Source organism: Meles meles, chromosome 2 (genome assembly GCF_922984935.1).
Source record: "Meles meles chromosome 2, mMelMel3.1 paternal haplotype, whole genome shotgun sequence".
NCBI lineage: Eukaryota > Metazoa > Chordata > Mammalia > Carnivora > Mustelidae > Meles > Meles meles.
In genome coordinates, this window is record NC_060067.1 from 89,653,177 (window position 1) to 89,679,116 (window position 25,940).

General features: G+C 34.2%; 1 protein-coding gene across 10 annotated transcripts in view; it reads right to left on the reverse strand.

The window, feature by feature from the left end:
• The window catches only part of KIAA1109 (KIAA1109 ortholog), a 217,396-nt gene that overhangs the window by 128,869 nt on the left and 62,587 nt on the right, over positions 1 to 25,940 (reverse strand). For 9 of the 10 annotated variants that reach the window (XM_045987369.1, XM_045987360.1, XM_045987353.1 and 6 more), the window contains 8 exons: positions 23,067 to 23,245; positions 22,795 to 22,901; positions 21,649 to 21,857; positions 15,486 to 15,713; positions 14,034 to 14,171; positions 9,258 to 9,437; positions 7,219 to 7,347; positions 4,189 to 4,308 (listed from right to left, as the gene is read on the reverse strand). In XM_045987369.1, the coding sequence (XP_045843325.1) occupies positions 4,189 to 4,308; positions 7,219 to 7,347; positions 9,258 to 9,437; positions 14,034 to 14,171; positions 15,486 to 15,713; positions 21,649 to 21,857; positions 22,795 to 22,901; positions 23,067 to 23,245 (1,290 nt within the window). The remainder of the gene's footprint in view (positions 1 to 4,188; positions 4,309 to 7,218; positions 7,348 to 9,257; positions 9,438 to 14,033; positions 14,172 to 15,485; positions 15,714 to 21,648; positions 21,858 to 22,794; positions 22,902 to 23,066; positions 23,246 to 25,940) is intronic. The other variant, XM_045987374.1, reaches the window with a different exon arrangement.

The window sequence follows — 25,940 nt, forward strand, 5'->3', positions numbered from 1 at the left end:
GCATCCCTTCCTGATCAAAACTCTTCAAAGTGTAGGGATAGAGGGCACATACCTCAATATTATCAAAGCCATCTATGAAAAACCCACCGCAAATATCATTCTCAATGGAGAAAAACTGAAAGCTTTTCCGCTAAGATCAGGAACACGGCAGGGATGTCCATTATCACCACTGCTATTCAACATAGTACTAGAAGTCCTAGCCTCAGCAATCAGACAACAAAAAGAAATTAAAGGCATCCAAATTGGCAAAGAAGAAGTCAAACTATCACTCTTTGCAGATGATATGATACTATATGTGGAAAACCCAAAAGACTCCACTCCAAAACTGCTAGAACTTGTACAGGAATTCAGTAAAGTGTCAGGATATAAAATCAATGCACAGAAATCAGTTGCATTTCTGTACACCAACAACAAGACAGAAGAAAGAGAAATTGAGGAGTCAATCCCATTTACAATTGCACCCAAAAGTATAAGATACCTAGGAATAAACCTAACCAAAGAGGCTAAGAATCTATACGCAGAAAATTATAAAGTACTCATGAAAGAAATTGAGGAAGACACAAAGAAATGGAAAAATGTTCCATGCTCCTGGATTGGAACAATAAATATTGTGAAAATGTCTATGCTACCTAAAGCAATCTACACATTTAATGCAATCCCTATCAAAATACCATCCATTTTTTTCAAAGAAATGGAACAAATAATCCTAAAATTTATATGGAACCAGAAAAGGCCTCAAATAGCCAAAGGAATATTGAAAAAGAAAGCCAAAGTTGGTGGCATCACAATTCCAGACTTCAAGCTCTATTACAAAGCTGTCATCATCAAGACAGCATGGTACTGGCACAAAAACAGACACATAGATCAGTGGAACAGAATAGAGAGCCCAGAAATCGACCCTCAACTCTATGGTCAACTAATCTTCGACAAAGCAGGAAAGAATGTCCAATGGAAAAAAGACAGCCTCTTCAATAAATGGTGCTGGGAAAATTGGACAGCCACATGCAGAAAAATGAAATTGGACCACTTCCTTACACCACACACGAAAATAGACTCCAAATGGATGAAGGACCTCAATGTGAGAAAGGAATCCATCAAAATCCTTGAGGAGAACGCAGGCAGCAACCTCTTCGACCTCAGCCGTAGCAACATCTTCCTAGGAACAACGGCAAAGGCAAGGGAAGCAAGGGCAAAAATGAACTATTGGGATTTCATCAAGATCAAAAGCTTTTGCACAGCAAAGGAAACAGTTAACAAAACCAAAAGACAACTGACAGAATGGGAGAAGATATTTGCAAACGACATATCAGATAAAGGGCTAGTGTCCAAAATCTATAAGGAACTTAGCAAACTCAACACCCAAAGAACAAACAATCCAATCAAGAAATGGGCAGAGGACATGAACAGACATTTCTGCAAAGAAGACATCCAGATGGCCAACAGACACATGAAAAAGTGCTCCACGTCACTCGGCATCAGGGAAATACAAATCAAAACCACAATGAGATATCACCTCACACCAGTCAGAATGGCTAAAATTAACAAGTCAGGAAATGACAGATGCTGGAGAGGATGTGGAGAAAGGGGAACCCTCCTCCACTGTTGGTGGGAATGCAAGCTGGTGCAACCACTCTGGAAAACAGCATGGAGGTTCCTCAAAATGTTGAAAATAGAACTACCCTATGACCCAGCAATTGCACTACTGGGTATTTACCCTAAAGATACAAACATAGTGATCCGAAGGGGCACGTGTACCCGAATGTTTATAGCAGCAATGTCTACAATAGCCAGACTATGGAAAGAACCTAGATGTCCATCAACAGATGAATGGATAAAGAAGATGTGGTATATATACACAATGGAATACTATGCAGCCATCAAAAGAAATGAAATCATGCCATTTGCGACGACGTGGATGGAACTAGAGCATATCATGCTTAGTGAAATAAGTCAATCGGAGAAAGACAACTATCATATGATCTCCCTGATATGAGGATATGGAGAAGCAACATGGGGGGGTAGGGGGATAGGAGAAGAATAAATGAAACAAGATGGGATTGGGAGGGAGACAAACCATAAATGACTCTTAATCTCACAAAACAAACTGGGGGTTGCTGGGGGGAGGTGGGATTGGGAGAGGGGGAGGGGGCTATGGACATTGGGGAGGGTAAGTGCTATCGTGAGTGCTGTGAAGTGTGTAAACCTGGCGATTCACAGACCTGTACCCCTGGGGATAAAAATACATTATATGTTTATTAAAAAAAAAAAAAAATTTGGAAGGGGAGGCGAACCATAAGAGACTATGGACTCTGAAAAACAACCTGAGGGTTTTGAAGGGTCAGGGGTGGGAGGTTGGGGGAACAGGTGGTGGGTAATGGTGAGGGCACGTTTTGCATGGAGCACTGGGTGTTGTGCAAAAAGAATGAATACTGTTACGCTGAAAAAATAAATAAAATGGAAAAAAAAAAAAACAGTCTCTTCAATAAATGGTGCTGGGAAAATTGGACAGTTATATACAGAAGAATGAAACTCGACCATTCCCTTATACCATACACAAAGATAAACTCAAAATGGATGAAAGACCTCAATAAGAGAAGGAATCCATCAAAATCCTAGAGGAGAACACAGGCAGTAACCTCTTCGACATCAGCCACACAAACTTCTTTCAAGACACATCTCCAAAGGCAAAGGAAACAAAAGTGAAAATGAACTTTTGGGACTTCATCAAGATAAAAAGCTTCTGCACAACAAAGGAAAACAGTCAACAAAACAAAGAGGCAATCCACAGAATGGGAGAAAGTACTTGCAAATGACACTATAGAAAAAGGGCTGATATTCAAGAATTTCTCAAACTTAACACCCAAAAAACAAATGATCAAGTCAAAAAATGGGCAGAACACATGAACAGACACTTCTCCAATGAAGACACAGAAATGGCTAAGAGACACATAAGAAAATGCTCATTATCATTAGCCATCAGGGAAATTCAAATCAAAACCACACTGAGATACCATCTTATACCAGTAAGAACGGCAAAAATTAACAAGACAGTGAACAACAAATGTTAGACAGAATGTGGAGAAAGGGAAACCCTCTTACATTGTTGATGGGAATGCAAGTTGGTACAGCCACTTTGGAATACAGTGTGGAGGTTCCTCAAAAAATTAAAAATAGAGCTACCCGATGATCCAGAAATTGCACTACTGGGTATTTACCCCAAAGATACAGGTGTACTGAAAAGAAGAGCCATGTGCACCCCAATGTTCATATCAGCAATGTCCACAACAACCAAACTGTTGGAAAGACCAGAGATGCCCTTCAACAGCTGAATGGATAAAGAAGAAGTGGTCCACAGACACAATGGAATATTACTCAGCTATCAGAAAGGATGAATACCCAAATTTTGCATCAACATGGATGGAACTGGAGGAGATTATGCTAAGTGAAATAAGTCAAGCAGAGAAAATCAATTATCATTTGTTTTTACTTACTTATAGAACATAAGGAATAACATGGAGGACATTAGGAGAAAGAAGGGAAAAACGAAGCGGGGGAATTGGAGGAGGAGATGAACAATGAGAGACTGTGGACTCTGAGAAACAAGCTGATCGTTTTAGAGGGGAGGGTGGTAGGGGGATAGGTTGGACCGGTGATGAATATTAAGGAGGGCACGTATTGCATGGAGCACTGGGTGCTATATATAAACAATGAATCTTGGAACACTACATCAAAAACTAATGACATACTGTATGGTGACTAACATAACACAATAAAAAATAAAAACAAAACAAAAAAAGAAAGAAATAGAGATTTGGGGGCATCTGGGTTGCTCAGTCACTTAAAACGACTAAGTCTTGATTTACGCTCAGGTCATGATCTCAGGGTAGTGAGACAGAACTCCATATCCGGCTCCATATTCAGTGGGGAGTTTGCTTCTCTCTTATTCTCCCTCCCAGCACCTGGTCACGGTCTCACTATCTCTATTTAAAATAAATAAATAAATCTTAAAAAAAAAAAAAAAAGGAAGAAGTTCGGTTTAGAAAAGGAACTAACGATACTGGCCAAGAAATAAGACAAAAGTGTACCTTTAAAATAAGAGTACCTTAAAAAAAAAGAAAAAAAAAAAAGAAATGGAAATTTTGGTTTGGAAAAAGAACTATATTGGCCAAGAAATAGACAGAAGTGTACCTTTAGATTTGTAGCACAGCCATGCTCCACAATATAAATATCTGCTCCATCTACTGCTAAACGAGTCATAGTATATTTCAAATCATCTGAAGTTGGACAAGGGCCAGGAATACAACTCAACTGAAAAGAAAAATAATTGAATATTTAATTCTTCACCATCACGTCACCATTTTTGGTACTCACACCTGCTGATTTAAATAAAATTTTCATTATGTGCGTATTTTAAAAAATTAGTCAAATCTCATTTTCATAATGATAAATTAAATTATCAGTAATTAAAGACTTACTAATTAGAAACTAATCATAAGTATGTACCATTTTCATTCATAAGGGGAAAAAAGCAAGTCTAAATTGACAGAATATAGTTACTGAAAGTCACAAAGAATAATCAAAGTAAAATGATAAGTAAAGTGTCACAGGATTATAAGAACTGTATAGGAGTTTAAAGTTGTAAGATTTTCTTATGAGTACTCTATACTACACAAACACACTTGTTTTTACAAATATATCAACTGTAAATCTTATTATGATATCTAAGGACAATTGACACAAATTTAATTTATTTTACTCCTGAAACAGATTTGGTCATGGTTAGGCTGGAAGAAAACATACACTTCACCTACTTCTTGGCGAAATGGCAACCCTGAGTAAATTATTGGCTCAATGGCATACAACTGTTCATTAGTGGGAGAGCCAGAGTAGAACACAGATGTCTTGCATTATACTCAGTGTTCTATAATAATAAGGCATACCGTGGAGATATTGATTGCGGGTTCCATTCCAGACCACCGCAATAAAGCATATATCACAATAAAGCAAGTCAAATTTAGTGGCTAAAATCAAAAACACAAGAAACAAGAAGTGTTGGGGAGGATATGGAAAAAAAAGGAACCCTTCTGTACTGCTGATGGGAATACAAACTGGTGTAGTCAGCATGGAAGGCAGTATGGAGATTGCTGAAAAAAAATTAAAAATAGAACTAACCTATGATCCAGTAATTGCACTACTGGGTATTTGCTCAAAGAAAATGCTAATTCATAAAGATATAAGTACCTCTATGTTTACTGCAGCATTATTTACAATAGCCAAATTATGAAAGCAGTCCAAGTGTCCATTGATAGATGAATGGATAAAGACGTGGTTACTGTATATGTGTGTGTGTGTGTGTGTGTGTGCGCGCACATGTGTGCATGTATATACATAATGGTGTGTGTGTGTGTGTGTGTGTATAAAAACAAAATGGAATATTACTCAGCCATAAAAAAGAATTAAAATTTGCCATCTGTGACAACATGGATGATCCAGAGAGTATAATGCTAAGCAAAATAAGCCAAAGACAGATACCATATGATTTCACTTATATATGGAATTTAAGAAACAAATGAATAAAGGGGAAAAAAGAGAGACAAAAAAAATAGACCCTTAACTATAGAGAGCAAACAGATGGTTACCAGAGAGAAGTGGGCTGGGGGAATGGGTGAAATAGGTGAAAGCGATTAAGAGTACGCTTGATAAGTACAGAGTAATATATGGAAATACTGAATCACTACATTGTGTACCTGAAATTAACATAATACTAGATGTTAACTGGAATTAAAATAAAAATTAAAAATAAATAAATACTGTAAGATGAAAAAAGTTAATTTTTTGGTTTCTCAGTGCATACAAACGTTACGTTTACACTTTATACTATAGTATAAGTGTGTAATAGGCTACGTCTAGGAAAAATGTACATGCCTTTATTGCTAAAAAATGCTAACCATCATCTGAGCTTTCAGCAAGTCATAATCACTATCCAAAGATCACTGTAACAATAATAATAATGACAAAGTTTGAAATATTACAAGAATTACCAAAACGTGTCACAGAGGCATAGAGTGAACAAATATTGTTGGAAAAATGGTGTTGATGGATTTGCTTGCTGCAGGGTTGCCACAAACCTTCAACTTGTTAAAAAAAACAAAGACACAAAATCACTGTATCTGCAAAGCACAATAAAACAAGGTATGTCTGTATATTTCGCCCCCACAAAACAGACCCAAAAAACCCTGATCTAAAATGACAGAGGCACATCAGTGGTTGCATGGAATAATGAATGGCTGACTGCAAAGGGACACAAGGTAATTTTCTAAGGTGATAAAAAAATGTTTGATTTTAAAAATTTTATTGTAACATGAAAGCTTTGAATCTTAAAAAAAAAAAAAAAAAGAAGGAGGCGACACCTACAAGTATGTGTGATTTATCCATAAGGAACTAATTGTTTGACATATAACTAAGGATTCTCTAGATCCTGGCAGTGTTTATAACAAGAAAAAAAAATAATTTTCCACCAATTATAGCAGTTTCCTTTATTGTCAGTAAATTAGCAGAGGTTATAGATATTTTGGACATAAAGTTAAAAGCAAGATGAATTGTTCTCAATTCACACTAATGTAACAGCAAATAAACATAGTATGTATAACAAAAGAAAAAAAAGGAAAAACACATATAAGATGAAATTAGAAAGAAAAACTAAACTGTTAACAATGGTTATCTCTATGTTATAGAATTAGGATTAAAAAAAATTTTTTTTGAACTGCCATGTTTTCTTGGCAAATGCCAATGTTACTAACCATGTTACAAAAGAACAGGTATGTTCTAGGGAGGTCTATAAACAATGCCATGTAAGGAATTTAACCTTCCTCTTGCTTCAGTTTCTAAATCTTCTACATAAATATGCAGCCATATCTAAAATAATGTAATTACATAAGAAAATGAGTTAACAGTAAAAATGTAAGAGGTAAGATATAATTTTTGTAATATCTCTATTTATCGGTGAATTTTTGTTTTAATAATTACCTCATATGTTAGAAACTTGCAACTGAATAACAACTGGCTACAAATCTGCAAAATAATTTATTAATTGAGAAAACTGAACAATAACGCTTACTTCATGGCTATGTGTATTTGATTTAAAGCTGGTATCTCAATCTTTCATTTTAAAAAAATCCATAAATGTCTATAATACTGCTAACATATTTGTTAACATACCTTGGATTCACAGAACCGACGGTCAAATCCATGCTGACATATTATTACTGATTTAGGTCTTTCCAGTTCATACTCCCGACATACCACATGAAAAACAAATGTCTGTCCCCACTCCAACAGACAAGCTAACTACAAATAAGCAGTGACAGGTTGACAACAGTGTTAGCATTCTAAACACATGTTCAGAGTTCAAAAGCTTATCAAGAATATTAATACAGTTTGAAAGAACCCAAATGCTGTATTATACCTGCTGCTACATAGCACAATTTTTAGCCAGAATCATGACGTCTACCTTGACATCATTTTTAAGCTTATGTTACTTTTCATTTGTGAATGACAAAATGCATGACAACTGAAAAATTCAACCTCAGCAACTTACAAAGTAAGTATTTCCTTCAAGGTTAAATCTTTTTTCTTATATAACTGGAATCCTCTGTACACAAAAGCACCTAAAATTCTCTACCTAATAATAAACAAAGCTTGGATATGAAATTATTATCTAATTATCATAGTGAGCTGCAATTTTGGAAAATCAGATATTTTGAAGATTATAGCACTTTTGTTTATGTAAACAGAAACTTAAGTATATATTAATTCTTCATCAAATCTTTGGTTTACAAAAAAACCCCTTCATTTTATAATTGATTAGAGTTGTTAATAAACATATTGAAATACAGGTATACAGGATATCATTCAATAAAAAAGTTTAATTTAAACTATCGGAAAACATGAATTTCACTTTTAAAACATACAAAGAATTGAATATACATTAAAAAGCACCTATGGATTCATGGAATGCTCATTGAAAAGTGATGCTAAGATTCTAGTGCAGAAGAAAGAAATGTTTCATCTTCTAATAAGGGCAATTTAGAAACATATGAGATTCTAGCAACTGTTAGATTAAAGGAATTGTGTCCATTATTGTACAATCAGAATAGCTTTATTCTGTCTTTGTTAAGGAACAAACTTTTTTTTATAAGTTTCAGTCTTTACTTATACATTAGAGAAAAGAGATGGTGCATAATAAGGAAAGGATAGTCACCAGCCCAGAAAGCACTGAGTATTTCTTTCCATCCATTTTTGTATACTCTATTATGTATTTTATCTACTTTTATATAAAATATCCCTTTTCAAATCCATTTTCTTATTTCTAGAATCTTAATTTTTGCTGCCTTTCAAAAATTTCTTGCAGATATGCAAGGTATCTAGAGTCTTTACCCACCTTCTTGTTGCTATTTCCTACCTATAAATGTTTCATACACATTCTGTAATTTTTATTAAAATTGAGCATATACATTTCAAACATTCAAGATCAAATTCCACTCTTCTGAAATGCCAAGATAAGCATGTACATCATAAATATATGGATCAATAGGTGAAATGTTACAGTAATACAGCTATTTGGCTAAATATCAATGGTCCGTTTCAAGAACTAAATGAAACTTATTACCTCTGAGTCTTCTAAAGATTAAAGGGGATAAGAGGAGGAGGGGGATTTTGTCAAATTTGTTCTTATTTTTTTTTTAAATCCACATCGTTAAAACAGATACAAATGATATTATCTTGCTTTGAAAATGATAAGAACTGAGCTATTTAATCTTGAATTTCATAAACAATACTTTTAAATCCTACTTAAGAAAGATACAAGAAAGCAAAATTCTTAAAAAAAAATTACTTCATAATACTGGGGAAAAATGGAATTTTTCAACAGCAGAGAAACAACTAATATAATTTTAATAATATATAAAATTTCCAGACCAGTTCCCATACTTCCCAAAGTTTTGATCTTGAAAGTGTTATGCAGTACTATAAAACATTACACCCTTCAATTTTATGTGGCTCAGAAAAGTGAAACTTGTCTCTGACTCATCTGTTGCTAAGAAAATCCTGAATGGCAAGAATGACTCCCAACCAAAAAGCAAAGAATTGTCAGGCCCTCAGAATGCTATTAGTGAAAATGCAATGAACTTTCAAACAGGCATATAACTTGCTCTTGGCAAAGTGGGTGAGCAAAGGAAAAAGAAGTCAGGTAATCATACCTGTGGTGCTGTGACCTTAGCTGTAAGACTTCCAGCCTGCACATCAATTAACCATGCATATTCTAAGGAATCACTTCCCAAAGGAAGACCTTCTGCTGAGAACATAGCATGTGCTCTCAGCTGGAGACCTGACAAATTGATGTGCCCCTCCCTGAGTACTTCATCCACAGGAGGTCGCTGCTGAAAACAATAAGAAGAAGACTGTAAGAAGTACAAGAAAACGGCATTATTATTTCTAGTTGTTTTTTTCTCCAGAGACTAACAGTAAAAACACGCTATCTGGAAAGTAACACTCAAGGGTCCATAAAATCCTAACACACAACCTTGTACCAGAGAGTCTCAGTTAAGCTTCTTTAGTGACAATATCCATTAAGAGTCCAACTGCAAAGCAAGAGAGCAAAATCCTAGAAAGAATGATACTTCTCTGATACAAATGAATGGCTCAATATTTGAATACAAAGAAATTAGTATTCTGACTGACAGGGAATATAAGAGACCAATCTTTGGTGGGAAGACAGGAATAATGAGATTAAAATACTAAAAAGAAAAAAAATAATAACAGGGAAGAACAAAGACAATTAAGACCATAAAATGAAGAAGTTGGGAAGAAAGCCATCTTTCATATAGGTTTTGAGAACTATACAAATATAAAAAGGATAGATTTATCTTACAAAAATTACATACTTACTACCAAAAAGCAGCAAATATTTCAAAAAGAAAAGTTCTGGAACTTACAAAGCTAAAAGATATGTCGTAAAATAGGGCAGTCCATGGAACACTAGTTCCACAGAATAGTAATATAGTAATACAGAATATATATAGTAATATAGAATCAAATAGGTTTGGCAATGCCCTACCCATCAGTCGCCAATTTTGTAGAATCTACCTCCCAATCTCTCAGAAATGCACTGATTTTCTTCTATCTTCACTAGTATCATCATGGTCCAAATAATATGACCTCTTGCTAAGATGTGTGCAGAGACTCCCAGTATTCATTTTTACATCTCCCTCCTCCATACTCTACAAAACAACCACAGAGACCTAAAAAGGCAAATTCTATCATGTTTTTGTCTCAAAACCATTGTTTTTTATTTCTTCCGTATTTCTCTTCTCCACCAGGTTTATTAGGGTAAAGATTATTTCTGTCTTATTCACCATTTATTTCACCACACCTAACAGTGACCACAAAAGGAAGATAATGCTAAATGACTATATAGATTTCTTCACAGCAAGTCTTTTCAGAGAATTCAATATACTAATATACATTGGGACAGTTCACGGGTATTTCCCAAACTAATTTTACCGCAGTAGTCTTTTTAGTATGTGTATGCAGGCCACCTGCACAAGAAACAGTGTTGGCAATCCTTGTTTCAACACATTTTAGGAAATGTATTCTTAAAAAACAACAACAACAACAACAACAACAAAACTAAGGATATGAGCTAAATCAAATTCATAAGTAATTCTTAAAAGGAAATTTCTAAGTATGACTATAATAATAGCTTTAGCAGCTCCTTCAATATTTTTTATTTTCACCTAAGCTATGTGACTATATATAAAATCACAGAAATTTCTCCAGGTATCAGTTCCCTTCTATTTTTTTTATCTGAAGAAGCTGGGGAGGATGGTCAATAAAGATCACTTCTGGCACCAAGATTCGAAAATTCTCAGTATAAGATACTTCTGATTGATATTTTTTGAGCTCAAAAATACATACAAATCTAGGCTTGGTACATCAACAAAGATCATAGTCTAGACTTTATGGGGTGGTTGCATCATATTAGGGGCTGAATTGTGTACCCTAAAAAGACACAAAGTCCTAAGCCTAGGCACCTGTGATTGTGACCTTACTATATTTGAAAACAGGGTTTTAGCAGATCTAATCAAGTTAAAATAAGGTTACACTGAATTAGGGCATGCCTTAATCTAATGACTGGTGTCCTTTAAAGAGGAAAACTGGGACACAGAGACACATGAAGACAATGCCATGAGAAGACAAAGGCAGAGATATGCATCTATAAGACAAGCAATGTCAAGGATTGCTAGCAACCACCAAAAGCTTAGAAGAGGCAAGGATTTAATCTCCTACAGCCTTGAGAGAGAGAATATGCCCTGCCAACACTTTGATTTCAGAATTCTAGGCTCCAGAACCGTGAGAGAATATACTTCTCCTGTTTTAAGCCACCCAGTGCGAGGTACTTTGCTATGGCGGCCCTAGGAAACTGATATACATCATAAGATGTTCATAAATTAAAAGGGGACGGTTTCATAAGCTGGACACAATAACCCATCCATCACCTCAGATCCTTAACCTTGAGGCCCTGCATTAAGACTAATGCTATCAAGAACACACAGCCAAATCCTGGAGAACTCACCTGTACCAAAGGTTTTAAATTTGCCCAGATTCACCAGAAAAATCACTATCTATGGCAGCTGTAGTCTTATTACATGTATTTCTTAAATAAAAGGACTTGAAAGTCAAAGTAAGTCTTTGATCCATGGGCTCCAAAATGGATCTTATGTTCATCGGGCATGAAAACAACATTGATTTCAGGGTAGATCTCCATCAACACTATTGGGTGACCAGTTGCATTGTCAATGAGCAGTCATATTTTGAAAGGGCTCTCTTTTTCTGAGCACTAGGTCTCAAAAGTGAGCTTAAAATATTCAGTAGACAATGTTATAAAGAGACTGTCATCCAGGCTTTGTTGCCCCACTGAGAGCACAGGCAGCAGTTTTAGTATAATTCTTCAGGGCCCTAGAATTTTCAATGATTGGCTTCAACTTAAAGTCACCAGCTGTGTTAGCCTGTAAGTACAATGTCATCCTGTCCTTTGAAGTTCTGAAACCAGGCACTGACTTCTCCTCTCTATGAAAGTCCTAGATGGTGTCTTCAACTAGAAGGCTATCTCATCTACTTTGAAAATCTGTAGTTTAGTATAGCCACCTCCATGAATTAACTTGGCTAGATCTCCTAGATAACTTGCTGCAGCTTCTACAGCACTTGCGGCTTTACCTTGCACTTTGGTGTTATGGAGATGGCTTCTTTCTTCAAACCTATGCACCAATTTCTGCTAGCTTCAAACTTTTCTTCTGCAACTTCCTTACCTCTCCCAGCCTTCACAGAATTGAAGAGCGTGAGGGCCTTGCGCTCGATTAGGTTTTGGCTTAAGGGAATGCCGTGGTTGATTTGATCTTCTATCCAGACCACTGTAACCTTCTGCGTTAGCAATAGGCTATTTTGTTTTCTCATCATTGGTATGTTTATTAGAGTAGCACTTCTGATTTCCTTGATGAACTTTTCCTTCACGTTCACAACTTGGCTGTTTGGTGCAAGAGGCCTAGTTTTCAGCTTGGCTTGGGTTTGACATGCCTTCCTCACTAAGCTTAATCATTTCTACCCTCTGATTTCAAGTGAGAAACATGCAATTCTGCCTTTCACTTGAACACCTGGAGGCCACTGCAGGGTCATTAGTTGGTCTAATTTCAATACCTTTTTTTTTAGAGAACAGGGAGGCCCAAGAAGAGGGTGAGAGACAGGGGAACAGCAGGTTGGTGAAGCAGTCAGAACACATGCAACATTTATCACTTAAGTTTGCCATCTTATATGGGCACCCCAAAACAATTACAATAGTAACATCAAAGATAAGTGAACACAAATCACTATAACAAATATAATAATGAAAAAGTTTGAAATACTGTGAGGATTACCAAAATGTGATAGAGACATGAAGTGGACAAATGCTGTTGGAAAAATGGCTTTGATACACTTGCTTGATGCAGAGCTGCCACAAACCTTCAATTTTTAAAAAATGCAGTATCTGCAAGCGCAATAAAGCAACATACAATAAAATGAGGTATGCCTACTATTTCAAAAGTCTGATGAAGGAAACAGATTCTGTGGCAAAAATAAGCCTATATTAGGTGTTAAGTTTCAGCTACTATGAGGTTAGGTGTGTCGATACATGCACATATGAAAAATTAAATTCTTTGTAGAAAAATACAGTCAGTTATGGCAAAAGAGTTACAAAGGGGGGGTAGGTTATTTTATATAAAATGATCAGTTACTATACTAAATCCTTATCATCTGTTGATGATTTCGGGGTATCAGATTCATTCTCCCATTTATAATTTTACTTTGCCTTATATTAAAATCCACTTACTTTTCTAAAACTCATAACTTGACTAAAAGTAGAGAAGAGCCCTAAAGTAGTGTTAAATGAAAAGTGAAGCCATTTGGCATTAAAAAATAATAATAAAGTGATAATCCTACCGAAGAATGTAAATTATTCCCATTTGCTGAATATCATTGGTTCCCCTCCAAAAGAGCCCTGGGGATATCTTGAGGGATTAATAAAGTGTCTTGTAAGTATGTTAGGTAAAAAGAATAATCCATGTGGATATGGATGTTTTGAAGATTTATAGTACTGGTTAATATGAATATTGAGGTTGTAATTTCCAAAAGACTCCACCAAAATTTTATACAATTTCACATCCATAAATATATGAAAAAATTAAAAACTATGTTTTTCCATTTCTAAAAACAATATATATAATATAATTATACGGGATCACAGAAACAGGGAACAGCAGAAAAAAAGAGAAAACTGAGATTCTTGAAAAACTCACACATATATACAAAACTTCTTACTTGTTAAATTACAAGCTCTAATTTAAAGAGCTATATATACCATGCACAGAAGCTTAACACACTGTTTCAACCCCATAAGCAATAATACATCTCTACGTCTCTACTGTAACTCATTTTCATATTACCTGATAGTTATCACTGACAAACACATTTAGGGGTGACAGGACAAGTTGCAGCATGGTCTCCCGAAATCCCTTCTTCATTTCAAAACACAGTCTTTCCAAGAATGCTGTAGGGCACTCAGGGCCATCAGTGGTTCCGTGCTAAAGTCGAACAAAATACCATAATCAAGATATAGAAAAAAATAAGACCAAGGAAGTGCAGGAAAATAACAATTACATTTATATACAAAATATAATTTTTATTTAATTCTATTTTAATTTATTTATATTTTATTTTAATTATATTTTTAATTTTTATTATATTTTATTAATTTATTTATATTTTAATTTATTTATAATTATATACAAAACATAACAACATTTATATGGTTAAGAGATTTGCTTCTTAAAAAGGAGAAACAGTGCTTACTGACAAAATTAACTATTTTGTACCTCAGTAAGAACATTAGGTTCACTAAGCACCAGAGGTGACTCCCCTGCTTTGCAATCCTAGGTGCATGGTATGGAGCCAGTAGGCAGTACAATGCTCTAGGGCCTCTCCCTCCCTATCTGGTCTCACTCCAACAACCCTGGGTGCTCTGGCAATGTAATCTCATTCCAAGTCTGCCCCAACAGTCCACTGGTCAACCTAAGACTGAACCAGGATTCTGTGCTAGGTCTGAACCCCTGAAAACAATTCAACCTGCAGGGTGAAGCTGAATGTTGATTTTGTAGCAGGCTCACCATAATGGCCCCAAAATGTCTAGAGTTGGAAAAAGGATAAGAAAATGTAAATCCTAGAGTATCCATTAGGCTAACTATAAACCCAGCAACTCAACATTGTGACAAAATGCTCTCCCTGATATGAGGACATGGAGAAGCAACATGGGGGGGTAGGGGGATAGGAGAAGAATAAATGAAACAAGATGGGATTGGGAGGGAGACAAACCATAAATGACTCTTAATCTCACAAAACAAACTGGGGGTTGCTGGGGGGAGGTGGGATTGGGAGAGGGGGAGCGGGCTATGGACATTGGGGAGGGGAGGAGAACCATAAGAGACTATGGACTCTGAAAAACAACCTGAGGGTTTTGAAGGGTCAGGGGTGGGAGGTTGGGGAACAGGTGGTGGGTAATGGGGAGGGCACGTTTTGCATGGAGCACTGGGTGTTGTGCAAAAAGAATGAATACTGTTACGCTGAAAAAATAAATAAAATGGAAAAAAAAATGCTCTAAAGTTACAAAGAACAGAAAGAAGGAACTGAAGTGAAAGAAGAAAAGCAGAAAATTAACAATGATCAAGTAATCACATTAGGAAGAAAATAATAAACTAGCTTTATTATGGTAAAAGGATAAATTTTAAAGTTTTCAAATCTGATTTTTTTATTAGTGTGTGCATGTGTGTACACACACTTAGAGTTTAAGTTGAGAGAATTTCGTAATATACTCCAGACTATTCTGATACGTAAACACTTACAACAGGAAGACGCCCATGAACTTTGTACAAATTAACAAGTACAGTAATATCCCAAGGACGTAAGGTAAGTGGATGAATTGACTTGGCTGAACTTTCATTTTCCTTTTTGTCATTTTCCATCCCAACAGCAGTCCACCCAGAGCTCGATGATGTTGACAGTGACAGAACAGGACTTGAAATAACCTCTTCAAAATCCATATACATGTCATCTTCCCCAAAGTAATTTTCCTATAAATATTAAGAACAAACTTCTATTAAAGAGGTATGTAACAATAACTTTTCAACTTAGAGTCTGAATTTTGTAAACCAAGCATTTCCTTAAACTATTTTATTTAGTTAAAAGTATATGGTCTGCTTCCTTGAAATGAAAAACCAACAACAAAAAAAGATCCATATACTTAAGACATAATACTTACTTGGCTACTTAGCAAATAAACATTTTATAGCAAAAAAAAACAAAAAAAACCCAAAAACATAAAAAATTACATAAGTTTATAGTGAAGTTTCATGACAACACCACTTCCAATTACAGCAAAAACTTGCAATTTAGGTTCTAGAAGAAAACTCTGAAAATCTGAAAATGTTCAATAGTTTTCAATCTTAGAGTTCTGAGGCAATAGTACCTAGAGACATCCTTGAAGGGAAGATGAATTCACTAAAAATTAATTTGACTAAATCCAATTAGCTAACTACTACAATCCATATATTCTGAGTGAAATATTTATCAGAAGTGTTTTTAACATCTTAAATAAGAATCTCCAATTTTGGTTACTGATGAAAAATACATGTGTTATCAATTGTTACCAAAACACCCTTTCACATAATCCATCCTGGCTTCTCATGCAAAGTATTTTAACTATTAATATTCTGGTTCCTTTTGTGTCAGAATTTAAATTTATTATTATTTTTTCTTTTTTTAAGGTTTTTTATTTAAATTCCACTTAATTTACACAGTGTAATATTAGTTTCATTGAGTAGGATTTAGTGATTCATCACTTATGTACAATACTCGGTGCTCATCACAACTGCCCTCCCTAATCCCCATCATTTATTTCACCCATCCCCCTACCCACTCCCCTCTGGTAACCATCAGGTTGTTCTCTATAGTAAAGAGTCTGTTTCTTGGTTTGCCTCTCTCTTTTTCTCCCCCCATGCTCATTTGTTTCTTAAATTCCACATATGAGTGAAATCATATGGTATTTGTCTTTCTTGGACTTATTTTAAATGAAATTCTTTTTTCTTCCCATTATTCTGAATTTAAATTTTATCTATTTGATCTGTTAGTAGTAATCAAAAGCTGCTAAAATATTCCTTACACAGTTAAACATATTTGTTCAATATTAGAAATCGAGTCAGTATTTTGATAAATTCTGCATTTTATTTATTGACACATTTATTTCTAGCTAGAATTCTAGTCAATCAATCAGGCCGATTAAGTATAGGAAAGTATAATATATATATATATTATATATATATATATTTTATATATATATATAATATAAAGAATTCTAGTCAATCAATCAGGCCGATTAAGTATAGGAAATGATGTTGAAGGGCTTGCAGTCATTTGGTTAATTAGCGGTGGGACTAATAATAAAATCCCACATCTATGGACTCACAAAACTGATGCATTCTCTATTGTTATCTGGCTCTAATAACACAGGTCCTACTTAGAACCCACCTGACATCTTGATAATTGCCCTTATTATATAACTCTGAAGCATGGACAAACTCAAGCACAAATATAAATGTAAATAAACATTAGTTTTTATCCTAAATTCTAACATTAAATTTCTAAAACTTAAAATAAATTTCTAATTGATTTTAATCAACATTAAAGATCTAGAAGTACTCAAAGCAGCAGTCCTCAGATCACTTGAGAAGCCTTTTCAAAATACACATGACATTCTGGTCCTGAAGACAGGTCCAATAGTTTACAATGGGCATGGATGTCAGAGAAAGAAGAAAAGTAAAATATTTCCTTCAGTGATTTTTTTTTTTTAAGATTTTATTTATTTATTTGACAGAGAGAGAGATCACAAGCAGGCAGAGAGGCAGGCAGAGAGAGAGGAGGAAGCAGGCTGCCTGCGGAGCAGAGAGCCTGATGCGGGGCTCGATCCCAGGACCCTGAGATCATGATCTGAGCCGAAGGCAGCAGCTTAATCCACTGAGCCACCCAGGCACCCCCTTCAGTGATGTTTATCTACAAATGGCCTCCAGACCCAACCACCTCTACACCCTTTCTCCATACAACTGATCAATGGAATCAGTGTACAATGTTCATGTTTATTAGCTTTTGACATACTAAGAGTTACCAACAAATCAATAAAAATAAGTTATATTCATTTTAGTCAATTTTTAATAATCCTACTCTTATTTTTAAAAGATTTTTAAAAGATTTCTTAGAAGTCTCTTACAGTCTCTTGCAATTTTTAACCCTAAAAACAGAAGAGATTCCTGTAGATTATTAAAGTCAAAAGAAAAATGTTCTCTTGGGCCTAATGTTCAATTTCGCTACCAAAACAATCTCCATTTAATTATCTGAAACAGAAATAACTCACAGCAAATTCTTTAGGGAATATGGAATCCCCAAAATAGTAGAGAACATTTGCTAATTTTTATTAAATGTGTCAATGACTGTTTTTTTTAAATATTTTATTAATTTAACAGAGAGAAATCACAACTAGGCAGAGAGGCAGGCAGAGAGAGAGGAGGAAGCAGGCTCCCTGCGGAGCAGAGAGTCCGATGTGGGGATCGATCCCAGGACCCTGGGATCATGACCTGAGCCGAAGGCAGAGGCTTTAACCCACTGAGCCACCCAGGCGCCCCTCAATGACTGTTTTTAAAGAGTTATGAAACTCTAGGAGTCTTTTATGAGTTATCATATTAGTACATATGGAATATTATAAACAAAATGTACTTTTAAATTATAAATGCCTTAAAACATGAGCCTCATGTTAAATGTTTGATGTTGAGTGTGTGGTTTAAGTTTTGTGTGTTTTAGTTTAATCTTGTTTTTTTAGTAGGTGAACTTCATCTGCAAAGGTTAACTTCTTGAGGATTCACTAAAAAATTTACCAAAAGGTTGACCAAAGTATAAGGTAAGTAATAATATATTATGGCAAACTTTTATGGTATATTAAGATTAATAAATGTACATAAATTTTTACAAGTACAAATAAAAGTTCCATTTCCATTTTATGGTAGGTAGTAGGCAAAATTGAACCATCTCTAAAACAAATCCCAAACAACCCCAGAAAAAAAAGCAACTTATATAACTTATATAACTGAAAAGATGTGTTCTTTTGTCAAGTTTGCAGCATGAATGAATTTAAACATGATAAAGCAAGCTGTATTTCCAATCAACTTAAAAGCTCTAGGAAATTTTATTTTCCTAGAGATATTTTATCATGAGTGTCAAGTAACTACTTCAAGTAACAGGACACTACCGTTTTTCCCCCTAGCCTATTTATGCAATGATACCCATTTCTCAAAGAAGAGGAAAAAGAATTACCACTATAGTTAAAAGAAGGGAGCTAATAAATTCAGAGAAGCCAGAGAGGGGGAGAAAAAACAACCTACAGGTAGTCTGTTTTCAATATTAATTTTTTTCTAATAAGAAAAACATAATGCCATATATACCAACCCTTAATCCACAGTTACTACTGACTACCACCAACATGCTATCACTATTTAGATTCAGATTTTCCTTCTTCCATTAAGAAAAAATGAAATAAGACTAAGAAAAGTCAATTCAGATGATGTAAACAGTTCCATAAAATATTCTCACAAATTTTAATGCATGTTTATATATATTCTTCTCAAATTTCCTGGTAATAATAATGGTAACCCTAATTTCTTTTGTGGATTCTGGAAATCAATTTTTCATAGTCAAACAAATACGATTTTTTTCTAGTCTATTCAGAATTTCTTGATGTTTAATTCTAGTAACTAAGGAAAATACAATCTCAGTTACATGAATTTTCACATTCTCTTTGTTTTCATTTATATATACATACATTCTAACACTAAGTAGAATGTAAGTTATGTATTAAAATAGAATACATCTCATTTAGCATGACACTGAGCTTTCTGGTAGGCAGAAAGAAAAAAAGAAGATAAAAAAAAGAAAGAGTTACTTATATTCCTAATAAAAGGAAGCATGGAGCTCATTGGCCTAGAAAAATTTTTGTTTGTCATGTTTTAAATACATATTTTTAAAAATATTTCAAACCTTAAAAATTTTTGTTTTAATAGCTACTTCATACAAGCTCTATGTTAATTTGATGAATGCCAATACTAATATAAACTTTAGTACAACAAACCTTTGACACTACTTAATAGTTGTTATAAAATCTTAATGCAAGGAAGAGACTGCATCAAAAAACAAGAGAGGTTATGGGGCGCCTGGGTGGCTCAGTGGATTAAGCCGCTGCCTTCGGCTCAGGTCATGATCTCAGGGTCCTGGGATCGAGCCCCGCGTCGGGCTCTCTGCTCCGCAGGGAGCCTGCTTCCTCCTCTCTCTGCCTGCCTCTCTACCTACTTGTGATCTCTCTCTCTGTCAAATAAATAAATAAAATCTTTAAAAAAAAAAAAAAAAAAAACAAGAGAGGTTACATTTATGAAGACTTTGTAAAGAAATCTTAAAAAAGGGCATTTACTCCTTTCTCTTTAATCTTCGTTATCATCCTTTTAATTTTGACAAGTATGTATTATGGAATTTTTAAAAGAAAAAAACTGAGGCTCAGTATACATAGAGTGATGCAAAAAACAGTGATAATACCTCTTAAGTAGTATTCAAAACTGGTATTATATCAATATAACCATCTTCATTTGCTAACAAATCATTACTTACATTTAAATTAAAATACAGTTCAGTCTCTTCAGGGAAATTATAACTTGAAAATTAACTTTAAATCCTTAATATTCACAAGCAATCCCAAGAAAATAAAATATTGGGAGAAATATGTGAAGAATACTTTGAGTCAAACAACGGTCACAAAAAAAAAAAGGCTTATGTGTGTGTGTATGTTTGTGTATTTCTCCCCTTTGAATATCTGAACAATCACTCCTTCAGGAATCTCTCCTAAAACCAAACCAAAACTTTAGATTTCCACAAATATTAAATACATTATCCCTTTCACCTTTTATCTTAAATTATATCATCTGATGCTTTCCAGTAGTTTATATAAGACAGTAACTCAAATTTAAAAATTTAAATATAAAAACCTGTTCAGCTAGCATTTCTCCCAGAGAACCTTTGTTAACAAACCTTGACTGTCCTTCCCTAATTAAACCTGATCATCCTAAGCCGTTTCCAGAATTAATCACACCTGTCAGTGTACATGACAGGATTGCCTGTTACCTAAGCATTCAATAACCAAACCTCCACAGTTGTGAAATCACAAAAGGAAGCAAACAAGTAAACACTGACAAAATCAGACTCACACAAAAACCTATCCCACAAATAAGGCTACTGCCCATGACTGTTAATGTTTGGACAATTAGTCTCACTTTGTTTATCAGATGTAGTAAAGCATCCAACAGTATGATAAAATCTAAAGCAAAGTGAACTAGCAAAATCCTGGAAAAATGCAAAATTTCATGGAGTTGCTAAAAGTGATATTGGATAACCGCTCAAATCACAGGGAAAGCTATCAGTGATAAGTGAAGATAGTGCTGCAAACAAATCTTTGTTTCTTACTTAGCATGAAATAAAGTTTTCTGTTTTTACTGAATTTACTTAAAGTCAGCTCTTCTGGGTTTTATTTTATTACTCTCAGATGACAAAGTTCTCTTGTACTTCTTTTGCTGTGTTACATTACAATGTGTTAAAATCTGTCCTTATATATGTCTATCCTACTATATCCTCTAGCTTATTTCCTTGAGAACAGATGCTGTATCATCTCTATCTCCGGCAACCTGCACAATTCCTAGAATGTATTAAATGCTAAAAGTACAAAATAAAAACTCAACTGAGAAGTACACTATTTTTAATAAATAAGTTTGTAATTAACTCTAGCACTGGAAGTCTAGTCAACATATATTATCTTCAACAACTTTAAACCACCAAAACTGGCTACTTCAGATGGTCTCAATTTTAATTAGATAGTACCCATTTTGCCTATGTTTAAAAATGTATAAGATCTTTAAAAAATCATACCTTTATACATAAGAAGGCATTTAATAGTGGTCCATAAAGAGTTATTTGAGAATCTGGGGAAAGTTCCATTTCTACATGAAGTTTATCAGGTGGAAGTTCTGAGGGATCGATAGGTGGGCGTGAAGATGTAGAAGGAGAAGAAACAACTCTGTCTGATGTTTTCTGGGATGGCCTTAATACAGATAGCATTGTTTCTTCCATTTCTGATACTGAAAAAAATTAAGGAAAAAAAATTGTGGTGGGGAATTTCTCAAAAGTTCTTTAAGGAATAATTCTCTAAGAAATTCTATTTTGTAATTTTTCATGAAATCAACTATGATACAGTATCTATAGTATATAATGAAAACGACTTGCCAGACTAAAATTAAGAATGCAAAATAAACAGACTTCATTGAAATATGTGTAGAAATACATAAATCAGATGGTATAGAATCAAAGAAAATTTCCTATTAACATTCTCAAGTCCCTGTAATATAAATTCAGGTCACGGTCAGGGCTTTATCTATACTTGGGCATTAAAGTACAAAGTTGTTTTCACATAAACAGCTATTCAAATGCAGTGTGACATAATCAAGCTCAAAAGAAAAATTATGAAAACTATTCGTACATTAAACTCACTAGAAAAATACAAAGAAAATATCACTTGACTCTAATTTCATTTTGGACCCTGGTAATAAGGTACAGAAGCCTCAGGGAAACTGGTATGATATCATAGTTGTGAAAATGCATTAAAAAAACTAATATTTCATGAAGCCAAACACTTTCAATATATTTATATTCACATACACTTTATTTGATATTCTACCTCTTTTGTTTCTAGCTTGGCAGAACTTGAAAACTTATTTACTTTCTCTGAACATATTTGTTCAAACCTACAATAACAACATTTATCTCACAGAGTTGTAAGGATTAAATGAGATAATGTAAACCAGTAAACAGCCTGGTCTAGTATTTGATACACAGTAAATACTCAATGAAAGTTAGTTTTAATTATGCCAAAATCCTTAAAAGATTTTTAAATGTTTAAAATTACATCAAATGAATAGATACATTTCCAAATTAAAAAAAAAAATTTCTTATACTTTCAATGGCCATCAATCATAAACCAGATGTTTCAAAGTACAAATTATATAAAAAAACACTTACATGATTGTTTTAGTTGCTCATCTGCTTTTTGTGGATAAATTGGATGCCATGTATAATCAATTGTAAGCATGACACTTGGGACAGTCCAGCATTCAACCCAACCAGCTCTTTGAAGAACAAAAAATAAAATTCTGGTCAGTTATTTAATTCATATAACTGTGTACAAATACCACTTACAAGTAATCAACTTTATCTTTATTTTTTGAAAGAATCAGAAGAATCTTCTCCACATATAAACACAAATACTTAAATCTCTAATTTTATATACTCACTTTTCTTGTGTAATATTCCGCCATTTTGGTTTAACTGTTTTCTGACCACTTTGACACTCAGCAGGAATACCAGTATCATGAGTCATTTTATTTGGGTGGCAATTCTTTACCAACATAAATAATGAATATTTACTAGGGTGGCAATCTGGTAGAAATAAATGAAGATCAACATCTTCTCCCTAAAAAATAATTTATAATAACCCAAAGTAATAAAACAGGTACATAAATATGTCAGGTTTCTATTTACAGCCAAACCTGTTTATAATAATCTTGAGAATAAATTCAAAAGAAAATAAATTTCAAAAGGCAGATTTTATAATCAAGTCAGTTAAATAACTGGGATAAGATTTAACATTGACTAAAACTAAATTCTGCTATTCTTTTTTTTTTTTTTAACTAAATTCTGATTAGAAAGTTAAAAAAAGTACAGGAATAAATAGCATAGTTTTCACAAAATAGTAAAAAGATTATCTCTATGGGTATCCATGGTTATTTCACATGTAACTCAGTAAAAAAAAAAAAAAAAAATTAAAAATCATCTCACTGAGGAATGCCTGGTGGCTCACTTGTTTAAGCATCTGGCTTCAGCTCAAGTCAAAATCTCAAGGTTGTGAGATTGAGCCCTATGTTGGGCTCCATGCTCAGGACAGAGTCTGCTTCAGTTTCTCTCCCCACTCCGCTCATGCTCTCTCTCTCAAATAAATAAAAATCTTTAAAAAAAAAATAAATAAAACCAAAATCATCTCACTGACAATAAGTTCAGGTAGAATATGTTCTGCATTTTATTAATTTTTTTTTTAAAGATTTAGTTTAGAGACAGACAGGGGAAAGAGTGCAGTGGGAGGAGAAGAGGGAGAGAGAAACTCAAGGAGACACTGTGCTGAGTATGGAGCCCAATGCAGGGCTAGATCTCACGAACCTGAGATTACAACCTGAGCCTAAACTGACTATACCACCCAGATACCCCTACTTAATTTTCAAAATAGGACTGTCTTAGATTATCAACTGGCTTTGAAGAATTCTGAATTGATATGTTTTCATTTGGCTTCACTTTTCTCCTTATAAGTCGGTGCCCTAATCTTGTTCATCATGTTGCCTGATTTCTTTTTTTTTTAGATTTGATTATTATAGAATTTTATTTCTGTTTTTATTTACATTTTAAAAATATTTTATTTAAATTTTAATTTTTATTTGAATTTAAATATTAAATTTTATTAAATTTTAATTTTTATTTGAACTTAAATATTAAATTTTATTTAAATTTTAATTTTTATTTATATTTAAATTTTAAATTTTATTTAAATTTTTATTTTTATTTTTATTTAAATTTAAATATTAAATTTTATTTGAATTAGTTAACATTCGGGATAATATTAGTTTCAGGAGAATTTAGTGATTCATCACTTACATGTAACACCTGGTGCTCAACACAAGTGCCCTTTTTTTTAAATTAACATATAATGTATTATTTGCCCCAGGGGTACAGGTCTGTGAATCATCAGGCTTACACACTTCACAGCACTCACCAGAGCATATACCCTCCCCAATGTCCATAACCCAACCACCCTCTCCATACCCCCCTCCCCCCAGCAACCCTCAGTCTGTTTTGTGAGATTAAGAGTCTCTTATGGTTTGTCTCCCTCCCAATCCCATCTTGTTTCATTTTTTTCCCTTCCCTACTCCCCAACCCCCCTGCCACTCGGCCTCTCAAATTCCTCATATCAGGGAGATTATATGATAAATGTCTTCTTCTGATTGACTTATTTTGCTTAGCAAGTGCCCTTAACCTTAATACCTATCACTCACTTAGCCAATCCCCATCCACCTCCTTTCCTGCAACTCTCAGTTCTTAATAGTTAACTATTTTATGGTTTGCATCTCACTTTTTCCCCCCAATGTTCATCTGTTTTCTTAAATTCCACATATGAGTGAGATCATATGGTTATTTGTCTTTTTCTGACTTATTTCACTTAGCATAATACACTCTAGCTCTATCCACTTCATGGCAAATGACAATATTTCATTCTTTTTGATGGTTGAGTAATATTCCACCATGTATATATACCACACCTCTTTACCCACTTATCAGTCAATAGACATTTGGACCCTTTATAATTTGGTTATTGTTGATAATGCTATAAACACTGGGGTGCCATGATTCCTGATTTCTTAACAGGCAGCACAGCAGAATGGTTAAGAGAATGAAGCCCTGACCTATACCACTTGGGTTCCAATTCCAATTAAGCTACTCACCAGTCACATGATAAGTTACATAAACTCAACTTCTCGGTTTCCTATTTCATAAATGCAGATAACAACTACCTTAAGTAAACTGTTCTGAGAATGAAATGAGCTAATACACATAAAGCACTGGAAATTGTGTATGTCACACAGAACATGTTTAATAGGTATTGGCAGCTCTTATTGTTGCTATTTTTTACCATCATAACTTTCATCAATACTAATAACTACTTCTGATTGTTCATATCCTAAAATTAGGTATTCCACAAAATTTTGAACTCACTACAGCTGCCTTTCAGAAAAAGGAAGAGACGTATTTGTGGCTATCCCTTGAATTCATGTTTATAATTAGTAACAAAATAAAGGAAAGTGTAAAATCTAGTTCCTACACTGTAAACATTAGAGCTAGAAGGGGTTTTCAAAAGAACATGTAAATTAGCCACAAAGGTTAGAAATGAGCTGGTTAGGAAAATATTCAGCTCAGGGAATTTTCTTTTCATTGCTCAACTCCTCTAAGGTGGAGTTGGGGAACTACAAAAAACAAACAGCAGCATTTCTGTGACACCGAACCTCATGAACAATGGTGGAGAACTAAAATACTGCACGATAACAATGGGATAGCAGGGAAAAATA